The following is a 19083-nucleotide window of genomic DNA, read 5'->3' as shown; positions in this document are numbered from 1 at the left end:
GTCTCACAAATTTGTTTTTTCCTTCAGTTCAGTCACTACCTCCCTTGAAAAATTTACCCCAAATCCTATAGTCACCATTGGGCACATCTTCCTTTATGTGTCCAGAATACATTATTCATTAATTTACATAGTACTTAAAGTTTATTATTATAATTTCTGTTACCACCAGACTTTAAGGCTTTAAACAGCTCCAACCATGGTTGTTTGGTTGGCTGTTTGTTTGGTCCAGCCATCTCTTGGTGCCTTAGTGCAGTACCGAGCTCAGAGTTTCAGTAAATATTTGTTGTTTATAAAGAAGGAACAAACTTAACTAGCATTTGTGCATGGTAATTTATTATATATAGTCCCCTTTCACAAGAATTATTTTAAGGGAAACCAGTTCTCTGAAACAGGTGGTATAGATATCATTCTTAGGTACAAAGATAATGAAACTGAAATTTACAAAATTCCAGTGTATTTTCAAGATCACATAATTAGTGGTAGAGCTAAGACTCAAACTTGAATCTTTTGACAGAAAAGTTTTTTATTTTCATTATACTGGAGTTCTTCTTTGGTAAGACTCTGGATCTAACCTTGATTTCCTAAAATAAATTTCCCACTTCTAAAAGTATCTTCTAGGTACAGAGCTCTAGGGGCATCTAGAATCTGCTTTGGAGGTACCATTAAGCTGATGGCAGGTTTTTACAGTTGTAACAACAAACAGTCCCTGAATTTTACTGTCTCTGCTCTCTTGGCCTTCAAATAATACATTTTATTTTTGCCCAGTGAAGGATACTCATTTAGTCTTCCTGCAAGTTGTATGATATTTCCATTTCTGAATCTCCCTTAAAGCTCCTTAAATAACAAATGAGAAGGCTATAATTGAAAAATATTTTGATAACATCAGATATTTTAAATAACCTGAGGTTTCACAAGTTTTATTATCTACAAGCCTGATTGACTTACATTTTAATATCTTGTTGACCACGTTAAGGTAGAAGTTTTGAAAAAACAAAACAAAACGAAGTATTCTCAACAAAGTTGTCATTTTTAGAGTGTTGTTTTTTTCTCCTAGCGGAAAAGAAATAGTGTCTGCTTTCTTTTCAAAAACTGTTGAGATTTACAGGTGAAGATACTCAGTAGAAATTGAAATTCAGAATTTGTAACGTTGAGGTCAGTATTCCTGGATCTTTACAAAGTTTAGTTTTTACTAAGAGTAATAGCTTACTGGAATTATTGTTTGGTTTTTTAAAATTTAATGGCAGAGGTATTTTGTGTATGTGTGTGTATTTTGCCAGGTATGGAATTTATAACTTAGAGTTTAACTTAATTATGGGAGTAAATGGGGTGGTTTATTTTCTGTTTTTCGGTTTTCTTTTTTTTAAGACGTATTTTAGAGAGGGCAGGCAAGCGGGGGAGAGGGCCAGAGGGAGAGGGAAAGAGAGAATCTCAAGCAGACTCCCCAGTGATTGGGGAGCCTAATCCGGGGCTCAGTCCCAGGACTCCGAGATCATAACCTGAGCCAAACCAAGAGTCAGACACCCAACCAGCTGAGCTACCCAGGGACCCAGGTTGTCTTTTTAAAAGTGTATTTATTCTGTACCATCTAAGAACCTATTTGTTTTTCAGTCCTATTTCTTTTTTCATAGTAGTAAATTCACTTTTTATGGAAATACTGGGTAGGGATCTTGAGAATGTAATTAAAAAAAAAAAATCCATGAAAGAAAAATAAAGCATCACATATGAGGTGTCACATCAGTTGCATTTTCTCTTTGTGATCTAAGCAGGACCATCTTTAGGATGTTGATAATGGGTAGCTAAACCTAGTAGACCAAATTTGACAGGTTCATTTTTGGGGATTCTGGATTTTCATTTACTTGTCTAACTTCGGATGATCTATTTTTATATTATAACAGTATTTCGTTTTCTTGGGATTTAAACATCCTAGTTTCAGAACATAGTCTCAGTTACTTTTACTTGCGTCATTATGTTTGTGAAAACAGTTTCATGATCGTACCATGGAATATTTTCTTTAATACTCATTTGTTAATAATCATTTAAATTAGGGATGCCTGGGTGGCTTGGTCGGTTAAGCGACTGCCTTCCACTTGGGTCATGGTCCCAGGGTCCAGGGATCAAGTCCTGCATTGGGCTACCTGCTCAGCGGGGAGTCTGCTTCTCCCTCTGCCTGCCGCTCTCCCTGCTTGTGTGTGTACGCGCTCTCTCTCCGACAAATAAATAAAAATCTAAAAAAAAATAATAATAATCATTTAAATTAGTGAATTAGGTGATTTGAAATTGGCTTTATTTGCTAACTCCATCTACCTTGGAATTTGCTTTTATGATTAAAGTCTTTTTCTGTCTGTATACTTTCTCAGTGTTTGCTTCCTTCTCATTTAACACTAAGGTGGAAAGTGAGGAAGGATATCTGTTTTGCAAAATTCTTGAATAAATCATCATGTATTCTTGGCTTTAATAAAACAATCATGTTCATTATCTGTTGTCAATGTTAACTTTTAAAAGTTTATTATAAACTAGTTTATTAAAAAGCTTATTTAAATGTTTAACAGATGCTTATCTCAAACATTTACAACATAATTATAGTACCACTGTCTTCTTGAAAGTTTTCTTGCCAGCTCTGCTGTCTCCCTGGCTTTTTCTCTAGCTGTAGAAAATAAACATTTGCTCAACCTTCTGAGGGAACTGATGCTTCAGTGTGGTTGGAGCAAGAACCAAGTAATAAAGATTTTTATGGACCTTGTGTGCATGTTCTCTAGGAGGCAGCAATGTGTATTAAAGGTGTAACGTATTGACATCTTATGCTGTCACTTCGTATTTTGGAAAGTGGATTGACCTTGTAAGTCTGGAAGCAAGGGCAATCAGTTAGAAAGCTGTTGCAGTAGACCTAGGTAGGATGATTATGGTTAGAATTAGGGAATGGGCATAGATGTTAGAAAGACAGATGAATTATACCATAAGATATAAAATTGTTAGAACTTGGTGGTTGAGTATGTGTTGTTAGCCACATCCCTGCCTGTACCCCTACTGTAAGAGTTCTGCTTAAGCAACTGGCTAAATGGTTTGGTAGGGTAAGCTAAGCTTTTACAACATACAAAACCTCAAAATTCAATGGCTTAAAGAATACGAAATTTATATGTAGTTCTCACTTAATGATCAGGAGTGGTTGTTGCTTACCTGAGTGGACCATTAAAAGTATTTAACCATCTCATTAGATCAGGGGGTGTCTACTTCATACAGTCATTCAGGGATCCAAGTTGGAAGATCTGCCATCTTCACATGCCTTCCAAGGCTGTCACCACCTCATGTCAGGCAGAAACTAGAAAAAAGGAGCGAGGAGTGTTACGAGCCAGACCTAGAAGTGGCACTCATCACTTATATTCATGTTCCATTGGTGAGAACTTGGTCATGTGCTCACACCCAGCTGCAATGAGGATGGGATGTAGTGTAGATGGGCAGCTACCATTGAAGAAAAGAACAGATTTTGGAAGACAGGTAGTAGTCTCTGCCATAAGTGGTGATGTCATTTCCTGAGACAGGAAACAGGCAGCAAGTGGGGGGCAAAAGATGATATATGTCCTTTTGGATGTGTTCAGATACAGGTACTTATAGGACTTCTAAATTTACCTGCGTAGTAAAAACAGAAAAGTGATTGTAAGATCTCAGTTGGGAAAAAATTACTTTTGTTTCTCTGTAGCAGTGTTACAATACAGAAATTTCAGAGTTATTTTTCATGGAAAATATCAAAAGGAGGAAAGTGGGAGTGAAAATGGAAGATAAGGGGGAAAGGGCATGAGAAAAAAATGTGTTCATTGTTATGTAATAGTTAGGCATACGTCAGTCGATTAAAAATATTAAGAACTGCTTACTCTGTGCCAGACCAACCTAGGTAATGCCTACTGGTTAAGTATTAGAGATACAGACAGCTATGAAAGACAGACCAGGTTCCTGGTCGCATTTACATGGTGATGAGAGAAGGTAGACAATGAACCTGTGGAATAAAGATTTTAAAATACTTAAATGCTTTTACAAAGCAGATAAAATAGTGACTGTAGGGTCACAGTGGGCATGTGGGTAATTTTTAGCTAAGGTAGTTAGCATAGACCTTTTTTTTTTTTTTTTTAAGATTTTATTTATTTATTCATGACAGACAGAGAGAGAGAGGCAGAGGGAGAAGCAGGCTCCCAAGGAGCAGGGAGCCCGATGCGGGACTCGATCCCAGGACCCTGAGATCATGACCTGAGCCGAAGGCAGACGCTCAACCATCTGAGCCACCCAGGCGCCCAGCATAGACCTTTGAAGAAGTAAAATTGAGCTAGGACCAACCCGAGTGATGAAAATGGGATAACTTAATGAAGACATAGGCCACAAATATTGCAAGTAGAAGGAACTCAGCAACCTCAAAGCTTGGGAATAGACTTGGCAGGTTTAAGGGCCAAAAAGTTGGCCAGTGTAAAAATAGGAGGTGAGACACTCGGGGAATATGGTCTTCCAACTTATGTAAAGTTTAAATGTTACGTAGTTATAGTGGTATGATCTGGTTTTACGCTTTAAAAAAAAACCTAAAAAAAAAAAGTGGGGGAGGAAGGCTAGGAATAGATGATATGGCGGAGAAATTAGTACCAATGAAAAGGTAATGATGGCTCAGACTAAAAGATAATCTTGACTTACACTTTTTTGAAATTGTGGAAAATTGTTGGATTTAAGATCTGTTTGGATGTAGAAATGACAGCAGTTGTTGATAGATAAGATGTGAGATTTGAAGGAAAGAGGAATGAAGGACGACAGATTTTTTGACTTTTGAAGCAGAGGTGTTAAAAACAGATCCCAGATTTCTTTTGTAGATTTGGTAGGTGTTTCTCCAGTAGATTCTGAGGGGAGACATGGCATTTGTGCATTTGATAAATTTTGTTAGCTGAAGGCTCTTCATGTTTTTCTCAAAAATATAAATTATAGTCAAAAAGAAGTATAGACTATTATATATGTTGAAAAAATGAAGCATTTTAGGAGCAGTTTAGGTATTTCCTTTTATATAATTCTTTTTATTTTTTTATTTATTTTTTATTTTTTTATTCTTATGTTAATCCCCATACATTACATCATTAGTTTTAGATGAAGTGTTCCATGATTTATTGTTTGTGCATAACACCCAGTGCTCCATGCAGAATGTGCCCTCCTCAATACCCACCACCAGGCTAACCCATCCTCCCACCCCCCTCCCCTCTAGAACCCTGTTTGTTTTTCAGAGTCCATCGTCTCTCATGGTTCGTCTACCCCTCTGATTTCCCCCGCTTCATTCTTCCCCTCCCGCTACCTTCTTCTTCTTCTTCTTTTTTTTTTCTTAACATATATTGCATTATTTGTTTCAGAGGTACAGATCTGAGATTCAACAGTCTTGCACAATTCACAGCGCTTACCAGAGCACATACCCTCCCCAGTGTCTATCACCCAGTTGAGCATTTGCTTTTGCCTTTTATCTATTTAGACCAGATGGCAGGCTGAGCCGCCTGGGGACACACCCTTATGGTGGTGCTTTTGTTTGTTGGGGATAAAGGTAGGGAAGACCATAACTGTTTCTCATCTCCCCACATCCACCCCACCCCAGTCTTTTGAATTCCTGGGATTATCTAAGGGCAGAGTATTGAGATCTGTCATTGAACAGATAGTCACTGATCTCTATTGATATGTCATTGAATGTAAAGAAAAATTCGATGAAAATTCAGTGATGGTACTTTGTTTTACAAAAAGTACATATCAGTCCAAATATTTATTCACTTTACAAATGGAAGAATTTCCCCAGTTTTGAGATACTCGTGTTTTAAAATCGAACTTTCGGGATGCCTGGGTGGCCCATTTGGTTGAGCATCTGCCTTTGGCTCAGGTCATGATCCCAAAGTCCTGGGATTGAGTCCCGCATCGGGCCCCCTGCTCTCAGTCGAGAGCCTGCTTCTCCCTCTCCCACTCTCCCTCTGCCTGCAGCTCTGCCTACTTGTGCTCTCTCTCTCTCTCTCTCTCTCTGTCAAATAAATAAATAAATCTTAAAATAAAATTGAACTTTCTATGTCATATTTTACAGTTGAATGTTTTGTCTGTCTTTACCTAGTTCTTCTGACAGAAAGTAAAAATTTAGAAATATTTGGAAAAGCCATCAAATGGTATATATGAAATATTTTTGCCACATACTTAGAAGTATATTTCATCTAGTTTTGTTTAATCATTTTTGATAATGTACTAAATATTTTCACTTCTGAATTTGATAAAAGTTAAAAAATTAGTCTTAATTTTAGCTGCTAAAGTTGACTATGTTCTGAATGTTGCCTAGAACTTGATACATAGTATATAAAATAAACTTTTATTTAAATATTCTTTTCAATAAAATTTAATAACTTTGTGTGATTTCTCTACATAATTCAACATACTTTTATTTTTTAAAACATATTTAAAAACCACTCTTAAATATAAAAAGATAAAGTATTAACTGTTTACAGATAGATTTATATTAATTTAAACATTTTCTTGAGACCATAGGTATCCAGTTACACTTGAGTTAACAAGACCATAGGTTTCATATGCTTATAGATCCTTGAAATGTTTTTGAAAACTGGTCATTAAAATTTTCACAAACTTGGGCGCCTGGGTGGCTCAGTCGTTAAGCATCTGCCTTCGGCTCAGGTCATGATCCCGGAGTCCTGGGATCGAGTCCCACATCGGGCTCCCTGCTCGTCGGGAAGCCTGCTTCTCCCTCTCCCACTCCCCCTGCTTGTATTCCTGCTCTCGTTATCTCTCTCTCTGTCAAATAAATAAAATATTTAAAAAAAAATTTTTTCTCACAAACTTTGTTCTCCCACCCAGCTAATTCATATATGTCAACTGAACTTGCAAGGTCGTATACATCAAAGTGTCTGGCCTGTGTTCAACATTGTTCTGGGCTTTGTGTATGGGGTTCATAATAAAGAATGGTACCTGGGATTTTTTTTGTCTTCTGGGGAAGATAGAAAACATAAAATAGAATATAGTGTTAAGTATGATTAAAAAAAATAAGAATGTGAAAATAAATCTGTTGATAATAGAGATTAGAGTTTATGGAGATTAGTCTTTCACTAAGTCTTGAAGGAGGTATAGGATTGAATGAGAAAAATAGGGAATTTCAAATTTAAAAGGAATTAAGGCATAAACAGGTGAACTTTTTTTAATCAAGGTATAATTGACATACAACACTATATTAGTGGGGGCACCTGGGTGTCTCAGTTGGTTGAGTGTCTGACTCTTGATGGTCATAATCTCAGAGTCATCAGATTGAGCTCCACTTTGGGCTCCACACTCAGCACAGAGTCTGTGCTGCTCTACTTCTCCCACCCCCGTCTCTCTCAAATAAAGAAATAATAATAAATAAAGATTTTATTTTACTTGTTTATTTGAAAGCAAGGCAGAGATAGCAAGAGAGAGAACACAAGCAGGGAGGAGAGGGAGGAGCAGGCTCCCTGTTGAGCAGGGAACCCAATGTGGGGACTCGATCCCAGGACCCCAGGATCATGACCTGAGCCAAAGGCAGACGCTTAACTGACTGAGCCACCCAGGCGCCCTTAAAGATTTTAAACAAAATCTTTTAAAAAAACTACACACATACATATTAGTCTCAATGTAATGATTTCACAGTTGTATACACTCTGAAATGACCACAGTAAGTCTAGTCATCATTTGTCAGTATAAAAAGTTACAAAAGAAAAATTTCTGTTTTATTCTTGTGACGAGAACTTTCAAGATCCACTCTCCTGGCAGCCTTTAAATAGGTACTATATAGTACCATTGGCTGCAGTCACCATTCCGCACACCACATCCCCATGACCTAGTCATTTCACGACGGGAAGTCTGTGCCTCCTGACCCCCCTTCGTCCATTTTGCTCCACCTCCTCCCTGGCAACCACCATTCTGTTCTTTATATCCATGAGTTTTTTTATTATTTGTTTGATTTTTAGATTTCATATATAAATGAGATCATATGATATTTGTCTTTTTCTGTCCACTTATTTCACTTAGTATAATACCTTCATGGTCCATGCATGTTGTCACAAATGGAAAGATTTCATTCTCTTTTATGGCTGAATAGTATTTTCATTGTATATACGTAGTCTCCTTGTCTGGGTTTTGTGTTCCACAGATTCAGATTACTACAATTAACCCCAGTCCAGAAGCAGATGATCCTTCTGATGTATCATCAGAAGGTCAATAGTAGCCTAATGCTACATCACAGTGCCTCCATCATTCACCTCACTTCATCTCATCACATAGGCATTTTATTATCTTACATCATCGTAAGAAGAATGAGTACAGTACAATAAGATATTTTGAGGGGGAGAGAGAGACCATATTCACAAGTTTCATTATCGTATGTTACTATAAATGTTCTCTTATTATTGCTGATCTCTTCTTGTGTCTAATTGCTAAATTAAGCTTCATTATAGTTAGGTATGGATTAGCAAAAAACACAGTATATATAGGGTTCAGTACTATTTGTGGTTTCAGGCATCCACTGGGTGTTTTGGATTATATCCCTTATGGATAAGGGGGGACTACTATGTGTACCACATCTTTTTTATCCATTCATCCATCGATGGACACTCAGGTTGTCCCGTATTTTGACTATTGTAAATAATGCCGCCGTGAACATGGAGGTTCAGATTAGTATTTCCATTAGTGTTAACATTTTCTTTGGATAAATACACAGAAGTGGGATTGCTGGGTCATATGGGATTTCCATTTTTAATTTTTTGAGGAACCTCCATACTGTTTTCCATAGTGGCTGCACCAGTTTACATTCCCACCAACAATGCACAAGGGTTCTTTCTTCACATCCTTGGCAATCCCTATTATTTCTTGTCTTCTTGATAACAGCCATTCCAACAGGTGTGAAGCGATCTCTCATTGTAGTTTTGCATTTCCCTCATGATTAGTGAAGTTGAGCATCTTATGTGCCTGTTGGCTATGTGTATGTTATCTTTGGAAAAATGTCTCTTTGGATCCTATGCCCATATTTTAATCAGGTTTTTTTTGTTGTTTTGCTATTTGGTTGTATGAGTTCTTTATATATTTTGGATATTAACCTCTTAGGAGATACACGATTTGCAAATATGCTCGCATTCAGTAGGTTGCCTTTTCATTTTGTTGATTGTTTCCTTTTTGCTGTGCAGGAGCTTTTTAGTTTGATGTAGTCCCAACTTGTTTATTTTTGCTTTCATTGCCTTTGCTTTTGGAGTCAGATCCAAAAAAAGAAGAAAAAAAAACCCACCAAGACTTGATGTCAGGGAACTTGTTGCCTGTGTTTTCTTCTAGAAGTTTTATAGTTTCAGGTGTTAACATTCAAGTCTTTAATCCATTTTGAGTTAATTTTTGTGTATGACATAAGATAGTGGTCCAGTTTTATTCTATTGCATGTGGCTGTTCAGTTTTCCCAACACCATTGATATTTAAGAGATTGTCCTTTCCCCAGTACATATTCTTTTTTTTTTTTTTTTAAGATTTTATTTATTTATTTGTCAGAGAGAGAGAGAGCACAAGCAGGGGTAGCTGCAGGCAGAGGGAGAAGCAGGCTTCCTGCCGAGCAAGGAGCCCAATATGAGACTAGATCCCAGGATTCTGGGATCAGGACCTGAGCCGAAGGCAGACGCTTAACCCACTGAGCCACCCAGGTGTCCCTCCCCAGTGTATATTCTTGCCTTTGTCATAAATTACTTGACCATATATGTGTGGGTGTATATCTGGGCTCTCTATTCAGTTCCATTGACCAATGTGTCCGTTTTTATTCCAGTACTGTACTGTTATGATTACTATAGCTTTGTAAATTTGTTTGAAATCAGGGAGTGTGACGCCTCCACCTTTCTTCTTCTTCTTAAGATTGATTTGGCTATTTGGAGTCTTTTTTGGTTCCATACAAATTTTGGGATAGTTTTGTATTATTTTTGTGAAAAATGCCACTGGAACTTTGATAGGAATTGCATTGAATCAATAGAATACTCTGGATAGTGTAGACATTTTAACAATATTAATTTTTCTGATCCATGAGCATGGAACATCTTTCCATTTATTTGTGACTTTGGTTTCTTTCATCAGTGTCTTTATGGTTTTCAGTGTACAGGTCTTTAATCTTCTTGGTTAACTTGTAGGTATTTTATTCTTTTTGATGCAGTTGTAAATGGGATTGCGTTCTTAGTTTCTCTTTCTCATACTTTATTGTTAGTGTATAGAAATGCAGCAGATTTTTGTATGGTTGATTTCATATCCTGAAATTTTACAGAATTTGTTTATTACCTTTAACAGTATTTTGGTGAACCCTACTTTTTTTTACTTTTATTGCCTAATTGCTCTGGCTAGGATTTTCAATAATATGACAAATGAGAGTGGATAAGAGTGGGCATCATTGTCAAGGATATTCATATCTGTATTCATCAGGGATACTGGCCTATAATTTTGGTATTATGTGATGTCATTGTCTGGTTTTGTTAATCAGGGTAATGCTGTCCTCATAAAATGAGTTTGGAAGTGTTCTCTCCTCATCAATTTTTGGAAGAGTTTGGGAAGGATAGGTATTAAGTCTTCTCTAAATGTTTGGTAGAATTCATCAGTGAAGTTGTCTGGTCCTGGACTTTGGTTTGTTGGGAGGTTTTTGATTACTGATTCAGTCTCCTTACTAGTCATTGGTCTGTTCAGATTTTATTTTTCTTCATGATCCAGTCTTGGAAGATTATATGTTTCGAGAATTTTTATTTGAGCCTTTTATCTTTTTTTCTTGTTGAGTCTAGTTAAAAAGGTTTGTCAGTTTTGTTTGTTTTTCATAGAACCAGCTCATGGTGTCATTGATCTTTTCTGTTGTCTTACTGGTCTCTAATTCATTTATTTCTGCTCTGATCTTTGTTATTTCCTTCCTTCTACTCCCTTTGGGTTTTGCTTGTTCTTCTTTTTCTAGTTCCTTTAGGTGTAAAGTTAGATTGTTTATTTGAGATTTTGTTTTTTTGAAGTAGGCCTCTATCGCTTTGAACTTCCCTCTTAGAACTGCTTTTGCTGCATCCCATTGATTTTGGTAAGTTGCATTTTCCATTTTCATTTGTTTTGAGGTATTTACTTATTTCTCCTTTGATTTCCTCATTGACCCATTGGTTGTTTAGTAGCATATTGTTTAACCTCCACATATTTGTGATTTTTTCCCAGTTTTTTTCCATTCATTTCTAGTTTCATACCATTGTGAATGAAAAAGATGCTAATGTGATTTCAGGCTTCTCAAATTTATTGAGACTTGTTTTGTGGCCTTACATGATTTTTCTTGGAGGATGTTCATATGCACTTCAGAAGTATGCATATTCTGCTGCTTTTAAATGGAGTGTTCTGTATATATCTTTATAAACCATCTGGTCTAATTGGTTGTTTAAAGCTAATGTTGCCTTATTGATTTTTTTGTCCACATGATCTGTCCATTGGTGTAAGTGGGGTATTAAGTCCCCTGTATTATTGTCCATTTCTCCCATTAGGTCTGTTAATATTTACATTATCTAAGTGCTCCTGTCTTGAGTGCTCCTATCTTGTTGGATTGACCCCTTTATCATTATGTAACGGTCTTCTTTGTCTCTCTCTCTCTCTTTTTTTAAGATTTTATTTATTTGAGAGAGAGGAAATGCACGCATGAATGTTGGAGGCGGGGGAGAAGCAGACTTCCTGCTGAGTAGGGAGCCTGATGTAGGGCTCAATCCCAGGACCCTGGGATCATGACCTGAGCCAAAGGCAGATGCTTAACTGACTGAGCCACCAAGGCATCCCTCTTCTTTATCTCTTTTTACAGTCTTGGTTTTAAAATCTATTTTGTCTATAAAGCTACCCCTGCTTTCTTTTGGTTTCCATTTGTGTGAAATATCTTTTTCCATCTCTTTCAGGCTGGGTGTGTTCTTACATCTGAAGCAAGTCTCTTGTAGGTTGCAGATAGATGGGTCTCGTTTGTTTTTTGTTTGTTTGTTTGTTTTATTCATTCAGCCACTCTGTGTCTTTTGGTTGGAGAATTTAGTCCACTTACATTGAAGTAATTATTGACAGGTCTGTACTTATTGCCATTTTGTTCATTGTTTCTGGCTGTTTTGTAATTCCTTCCTTCCCTTCTTGCTCTCTTCCTTCATGGTTTGATGGTTTTCTTTAGTGTTATGCTTAGATTGCTCTCTTACTTTGTGTATCTCCTATAGATGTTTGCTTTGTGGTTACCATGAGGCTCACACGTAACAGCCTATATATATAACAGTCTATTTTAAGTTGATAGCAGTTTTTTTTTCTTTTTTTAAAGATTTTATTTATTTATTTGAGAGAGAGAATGAGATAGAGACAGGGAGAGCATGAGAGGGGGGAGCGTCAGAGGGAGAAGCAGACTCCCTGCCGAGCAGGGAGCCCGATGCGGGACTCGATCCCGGGACTCCAGGATCATGACCTGAGCTGAAGGCAGTCGCTCAACCGACTGAGCCACCCAGGCGCCCTTAATATAGTTATTTTTATTTTTATTTTTATTTTATTTTATTTTATTTTTTTAAAGATTTTATTTATTTATTTGAGAGAGAGAATGAGAGAGAGAGCACATGAGAGGGGGGAGGGTCAGAGGGAGAAGCAGACTCCCCGCCGAGCAGGGAGCCCGATGCGGGACTCGATGCCGGGACTCCAGGATCATGACCTGAGCTGAAGGCAGTCGCTTAACCAACTGAGCCACCCAGGCGCCCAGTTGATAGCAGTTTAAGGGGTTTTTTGTTTGTTTGTTTGTTTTAAGATTTATTTATTTTGGAGAGAGCACGCATTCGAGCAGGGGGAGGGACAGAGGGAGAGAGAATCTCAAGCAGACTCTGTGCTGAGTGTGGAGCCCCATGCAGGGCCCATCCCAGGACCCTGAGATCATGACCTGAGCTGAAACCAAAGAGTTGGACGCTCAACTGACTGAGCCACCCAGGCGCCCTGATAACAACTTAAGTTTGAATGCATTCTAGAACTCTACATTTTTACTATCCCCGCATTTTATGTTTTTGATGTCACATTTTACATCTTTTTCCTTTGTATATCCCTTAACTGATTATTGTAATTACAGTTCTTTTTACTAATTATGTCTTTTAACCTTTATAGTAGTTTTCTGTGATTTTAATCCACTGCCTTTACTCTGTCTTTACCAGTGAGATTTATACTTGCATGTTTTCTTGTTACTAGTATACTTTCTTTCCTTGCAGCTTAAAGAATTCCCTTTAACATTTCTTGTAAAGCTGATTTAGATGATGAACTTCTTTAGCTTTTACTTGTCTGAGAGGAAAACTCTATCTCTCTCCTTTAATTCTGAATAATAACCTTGCCGGGTAGAGTATTTTGGGTTGTCAGTTTTTTTCCTTTCAGCACTTTGAATATATTGTGCACTTTCTTCTGGCCTGCAAAGTTTCTGCTGAAAGTCTTATGCAGGCCTGGGAGGGGGGGTGGGGGTGGCAGGGTGTCCCTTGAATGTAAAAGTTGTTTTCCTCTTGCTTCTTTTTAGATTATCTCTTTATCTTTTACTTTTGACATTTTACTTATACCGTGTCTTGGTGTGGATCTTCTGGAGTTCATTTTTATAGGATCTTTTGGGCTTCCTGGATCTGGATGTCTGTTTCCCCACGTTAGGGAAGTTTGCAGCCACTGTTTCTTCAAATAAGTTTTCTGCCCATTTGTCTCTCTCTTCTCCTTCTGGTACCCACATAATCTGGATGTTATTCTGCTTGATGTTGTTCCATAGGCTCCTTAAGCTGTTTCACTTTAATTTTTTTTTCTTTCTGCTTCTCTGTTCGTTTGAGTTCTACTGCTCTATCTTCTAGATCACTGCTCTTCTCTCCTTCTTAATCTAGTCTTCTGTTGAATCCCTCTAGTTTAGTTTTCTTCTTCTTTTTTCAGATCAGTTACTGTCTTCTTCAGCTTTGTGACTTCTCTTTGGTACTTTCTTATATTTTCTGTTTGTTTAAAGTTCTCACTGTGTTCATTGATTTTTCTCCCAAGTTCGGTGAACATTGGTATGACCATTTTCACTCTTTCAGGTAAATTAGTTACCTCTGTTTCATTAAGTTTTTTTCTTCTGAGGTTTTATCTTCTTCTTTTGTTTGGAACATATGTTTTCTGTTTCCTCAGTTTGCTTGACTTTGTGTTATTCCTATGTTTAGGGAAAACAGCTACCTCTTCTAGTCTTGAAGGAGTAGTGGCCTTATGTAGGAGATGATCTTTATCTTTCAACCTTGCCCTAGCTCATCTGTTTCTCAGACCTTTGTGTTTGTCTAAGCAGTCTGATTTATATTTGATAGGAACCAACTATTGAGGATGTTCCAAGACCAGTCAGTGTTGCAAAGGCAGGAATCTCAGTCAGCACCTAGATTCAGGTTGATTGGAAGCCAGACCCTCAGGCAGCAGCTTTTAATGTATACAAATATATGTAGTCATGTGGGACCACAATTGTAAATCCTCTGGCCTGCGGAGCAGGTGATCTGGAGATATCCCTTGGGCTATAGTTAGAAAGTCAGAGCATAAGATGAGTAAAAAGCTCCTTTCTGGGAGATACCAGTGAGCTGTAATGAGGTCATTGGAGAGCACAAGGATGGTGTCCCCTGCCCTACATTCCCTGAGAGCACCTCTGTGGACTGTAGATGTCTGGCAAACCTGCAGTCTGTCCCTTAGGCTGAAGCTGCAGGACAAGTAAATAGGCCTTCTTCCCAGAAAGACTGGGGTGTGTTTCAGTCTGTGTGGTGCCCTTGGTATGGTAACCTGCCAAGAACTGTTTGATTATTACTTTCTCCTGGGACCCAGGAATGCAGCCCCCCCGGCCACCAGAGCCAGGTGATCAGGGAGCATCTCCCAGGTGGAGTGTGTGTGACCAACAGCTTTAGGGAAGCTGCGGGAGAGTGCAGGGATGGGGTGCACCTGCCAGCTTTAGTAGGGCCACAGGAGAGTGCAGGGTTGTAGTGCCCCACCGGTGCCATCAGAGTAGGAGGAGAGCGCGCGCAACAGTGATGCCTGGCCGCGCCTTTGTCCTGGGACAGAGTCCCAACAGGCCTCTGCCCCTCTTGTGGATGGTTTAAGATCAGCAAGTGAATCTTCCTCATAACAGTCTAGTGGCTTTTCAGACGGTGGCTTTGTGCTCATCCCTGGCACAAGGGAGTCTGCATGAAAGCCTTTTTAGAGAAGTATCTCAATTCCCTACAGCCTGTTTGGTCCCCTGGATGTAAGCCCCACTGGCAAATAAAGAGGCAGCAATATGTATATATCCTCTCTTTTAGAAGGTGACAAAAGAATCATCTGATAAAGTATCATACCTATTGCCAGTGGTGCTTTGCAGAATAGACCTCAACTACTGCAGTCTACATTTATGTACTTTGTATTTGCATACTAAAGTGGGGTTGCAGTCAGTGAAATATTGTCAAAAATATGCCCAGGTGAAATTTTTTATTAGGTGATTCCAATTTGTACTATATCTTGCCACACATTGGTAATTTGCCAGATTTGGTCAAAATCAATCAACTGCCTTTAAGTCAGTTAATCCCCTTTAAAGTTATGGAAAGGAAAAACAGAACCGAACAGTTGGGACCTTTTTTTGACCAAAAGACAGTTAAAATCAGCCAACTACTTTTCATTTTTATGTATTAAGGAAATTTTCAGTTAATCACATTGCTCTCAAATGTATTTTGTGATCACGTATGTCAGATGTAATAGCATGTCTGAACTTAGTAGGCAGATGAAATTGGTTTTAGTTAGGATTGTAGGATTGCTTTGATTAGCCAAAATAGTATTTCTTAAGAGAATCTCTCTTATTCTAACAGATAATAACTCTAAAGAGTTGCTTTCTGTGTTTTTTAGTCGGCCGTATACTAACAAGGTCATCACTTTATGGTACCGTCCACCTGAACTGCTATTGGGAGAAGAAAGATATACACCTGCTATTGATGTATGGAGCTGTGGGTAAGATAGGCTTACTGACTGGTTTAATTTACTTGAAATTTTTGGTAGTGGAGTAAAATCGTATCATTTGGTAATGATGGATATTTTTTCCACTAGATGTATCCTTGGTGAACTCTTCACTAAAAAGCCTATATTTCAAGCAAATCAAGAACTTGCACAACTAGAATTAATAAGGTAAGCTCATGATTGTAATATTTGTTGGGGTGTGTAATACTTCATAGAAAATTTAAAGTCTTTCAAGTTTGTGTCTTTAGGACAACAGCATGGTTTTCTTGAAGGCTAATGATTGCTGAATGGAAGAGAAACTAGAATGTGGGTACTTTGATACTTGTTCTAGTAAAAATAAGGATCCCAAAGTCCCTAGCTCTTTTTTGCAATTAAATGAAAGGGTGGGGGACCCAAAAAATAAGACCAGGAAGAAAGAGTAAATAAGTATGAGAAAGGAGAGAATAAATGGTAGATAACTTTTTTTTAGTATGGCAGGATGGAAGAATTAATGTTTTGGGATACTGTAAAGAAATACTTTGTTTTATATACACATATGCATACATGTTTATATTTATTTATATGTGAATGTTTATACACGGAAACATGTGTATGTACCCACAGGCATCAGTCTTCATAATTTGAGGCTGTTGTAGGGCCTGGGTCATAAGGACATACGTGCTAATCACCTTTCTCTTCATGTAATATTTTAAAATAATTCTTTTATTTTTGAAGAAAGAGCTTTGGCTTTCATATATAATGTCACTTTGCAACTTCTAAGTTTTGTGTGTGTCTCAAAATATGGATGAGAACTTCTAGGAAAAAGATATTGGTATAAGGCACAGATACCAATATACTATGAACCTTCCCTTCAACAGACTTATTGGATTAATTGATGCTCTCCAGTCCCTCTGTAAGTAACAGTAGCTTGATAACATGGCAAGCCGAGTGTTCGCAGCTAGTAGGCTACTACTCTCTAGTAAGACTGTGTATTTATGCTACCAGTTGAAGTATGATGACTGTAAGAGGTAGTTGTTTCCAATTTTGTATACCAACTTTTTATTACTCTCTCTGTGTCCTTTAAATATACACAGATGGAGTGCTTTGCAAAGACCTAACAAAGTTGCTATCAAATTAACTGGGTGGGAGGCAAGTTACTTTAAGTTAGAAAGGTAAGTCATAAAAATTTAGAAGGATTTAGTATTCCGATTGCTTTAAATCCTTGATAATATGGTTTGTTCAAGAAAGCTAATGCAGAGTCCCATTCAACGAATCCTCTGTTCAAAGAGAGGCCTTGCCCTGTGTCAGAAAATTGGAGAATAAATGTACATTTTTAATTTTTCAGTTATAATAAAATGTTTAAATTATGTATCTGTGTTTCTTTATTTTTTTTCCCATGATTCCCTCTTACCCATTTTTTTCTATTAATAAGGCATTGGTCCTGATTCTTTGGATACTAGGGCTTCTATTAATGTTAACTTTTATTTACTTTATACTTGATGCAAGATTTATACATTATGCAAGCATTTTTCTAAGAATTTCACGTGAATTAGCCTCTGTTAAGCTTCATACAACCTTGTGTTTTCTTTTTATAGTTAAGAAAGTGGAACCTTAGAAAGTGAAGAATTTGTCAAAATTCAAATCGAGATTTGAATTTAGACAGTTTTACCACAGTAGCTAAACTTTAACTAATTCTCTACACCATGTAGGAAATAAGACTTCCTGGAGCTTTTAGATTAGTATGACACACACGTCAATATTTGACAAAAACATCCTGAAGAATTTCTACAGGATACTAATCCAAAAATTCTAAAGGAAAGATTAGCCAGTCATATCTAGCTTTTCCTTAAAAATCAACTTGCTGAGTCAAGTAGGAGTCATCCAAAGAATACAAGAATGTTTCAGTTTTAGGACATCTATTATTATAATTCATCACTTTAATAGAAGTAAAGTAATACGTTTTTCTTGGTAGGTGTTGGATAAGCATTTGCTAGAATACAAAGTGTAAAAGTGTATTTCTTTAATATGATGAAGATATGTATTGAAGACTAATAGCCAGAATAATATTTAGTTTTGAAATACTAGAAGATGTAAGACAAGAATGTTAAGAAGTATCTTCTAGTATCATTATTTTAAGAGTGTTTTAGAAGTACTAACCAGTTAACTGGTAAGTGACCCAGTAAGAGGTGTAAAGAGTGGCAGGATGAAGGCAGTATTGTCATAATTTGTACATGAGAGCATTGCACATAGGCAGCATGCAAGGGAATTACCTGAAACACCTTAAGTAAAAGAGTCTGATCAAATGACAAGTGTTGAGAGAATGTGTGTGTGTGTGTACATTTGTGTGTATACATATATGCACACAATATCCTAATATAACATACAAATACATATATACTAAAAGCAATACCTTCTTAAAAATATGTACCAATAATAACCAGTTAAAAATGTACATGAGGGAAAAGATGCCTTTTAACAAAAGCACCACTATATATACTCCAGGTATATTGAAAACTACAATGTCTCGCTGAAAATTGTAAAGCAGATTTAAAATAACTATCGGGAACGGCATATCTCATTTTTGGTTGGAAGCCTTAACTTTTTTGAAGGTGGCAGTTCAACCTGTATTAATGATTATAGTCCTAATGCGAATTTCAAAAGACATTCTCCCTCCAGATAAACATTAAAATAACTAGAAAAATTCTTAAGAAGAAGGAAAATTTGGCATATCCTATGTTAAAATTATAGCAACTGAAACCATTTTAGCACAAGATACGTAGATGAATTGGTGGAATTATATGGGAAGTCCAGAAATAAAGCAAGTTTATATGGACCTCCGAATGTAACACAGAAGTCATTTCAAGTCAGGGGGGATTAATTGAACAAGTATCCGTTGGTTTCTGGTTGTGTGCCAGTTCCAAGGCACTGAGGATACAGTGAAGGGTGAGGGTTGTATCCTCCGTGCCTAGTAAGTAGCGAACAACTTTTTCTAGTTTCTAATTGGGAGAGACAAAACGAATTAATGTATCAGGTGGTGATAAGAGCAAGAGGATAGAAAATGATAGGAGGCAGTGTTATAGAGAGTCCAGGAAAGTTTCCCCAGAAGGTATCATTTGAGCAGGGATCTGA

The 19083-nt window shown here is 37.3% G+C and overlaps 1 protein-coding gene across 3 annotated transcripts in view; it reads left to right on the top strand.

The window, feature by feature from the left end:
* The window catches only part of CDK13 (cyclin dependent kinase 13), a 121305-nt gene that overhangs the window by 82978 nt on the left and 19244 nt on the right, over positions 1 to 19083 (top strand). For all 3 annotated transcript variants that reach the window (XM_035026521.1, XM_035026519.1, XM_035026522.1), the window contains exons 8-9: positions 15868 to 15969; positions 16066 to 16143. In XM_035026521.1, the coding sequence (XP_034882412.1) occupies positions 15868 to 15969; positions 16066 to 16143 (180 nt within the window). The remainder of the gene's footprint in view (positions 1 to 15867; positions 15970 to 16065; positions 16144 to 19083) is intronic.

The sequence above is a fragment of the Mirounga leonina genome, unplaced genomic scaffold, assembly GCF_011800145.1.
Source record: "Mirounga leonina isolate KUSES-001 unplaced genomic scaffold, KU_Mleo_1.0 Mir_199, whole genome shotgun sequence".
Classification (NCBI taxonomy): domain Eukaryota; kingdom Metazoa; phylum Chordata; class Mammalia; order Carnivora; family Phocidae; genus Mirounga; species Mirounga leonina.
Note: the sequence above shows the minus strand (reverse complement) of the source record. Positions and strands in the feature narration are given on the sequence as shown.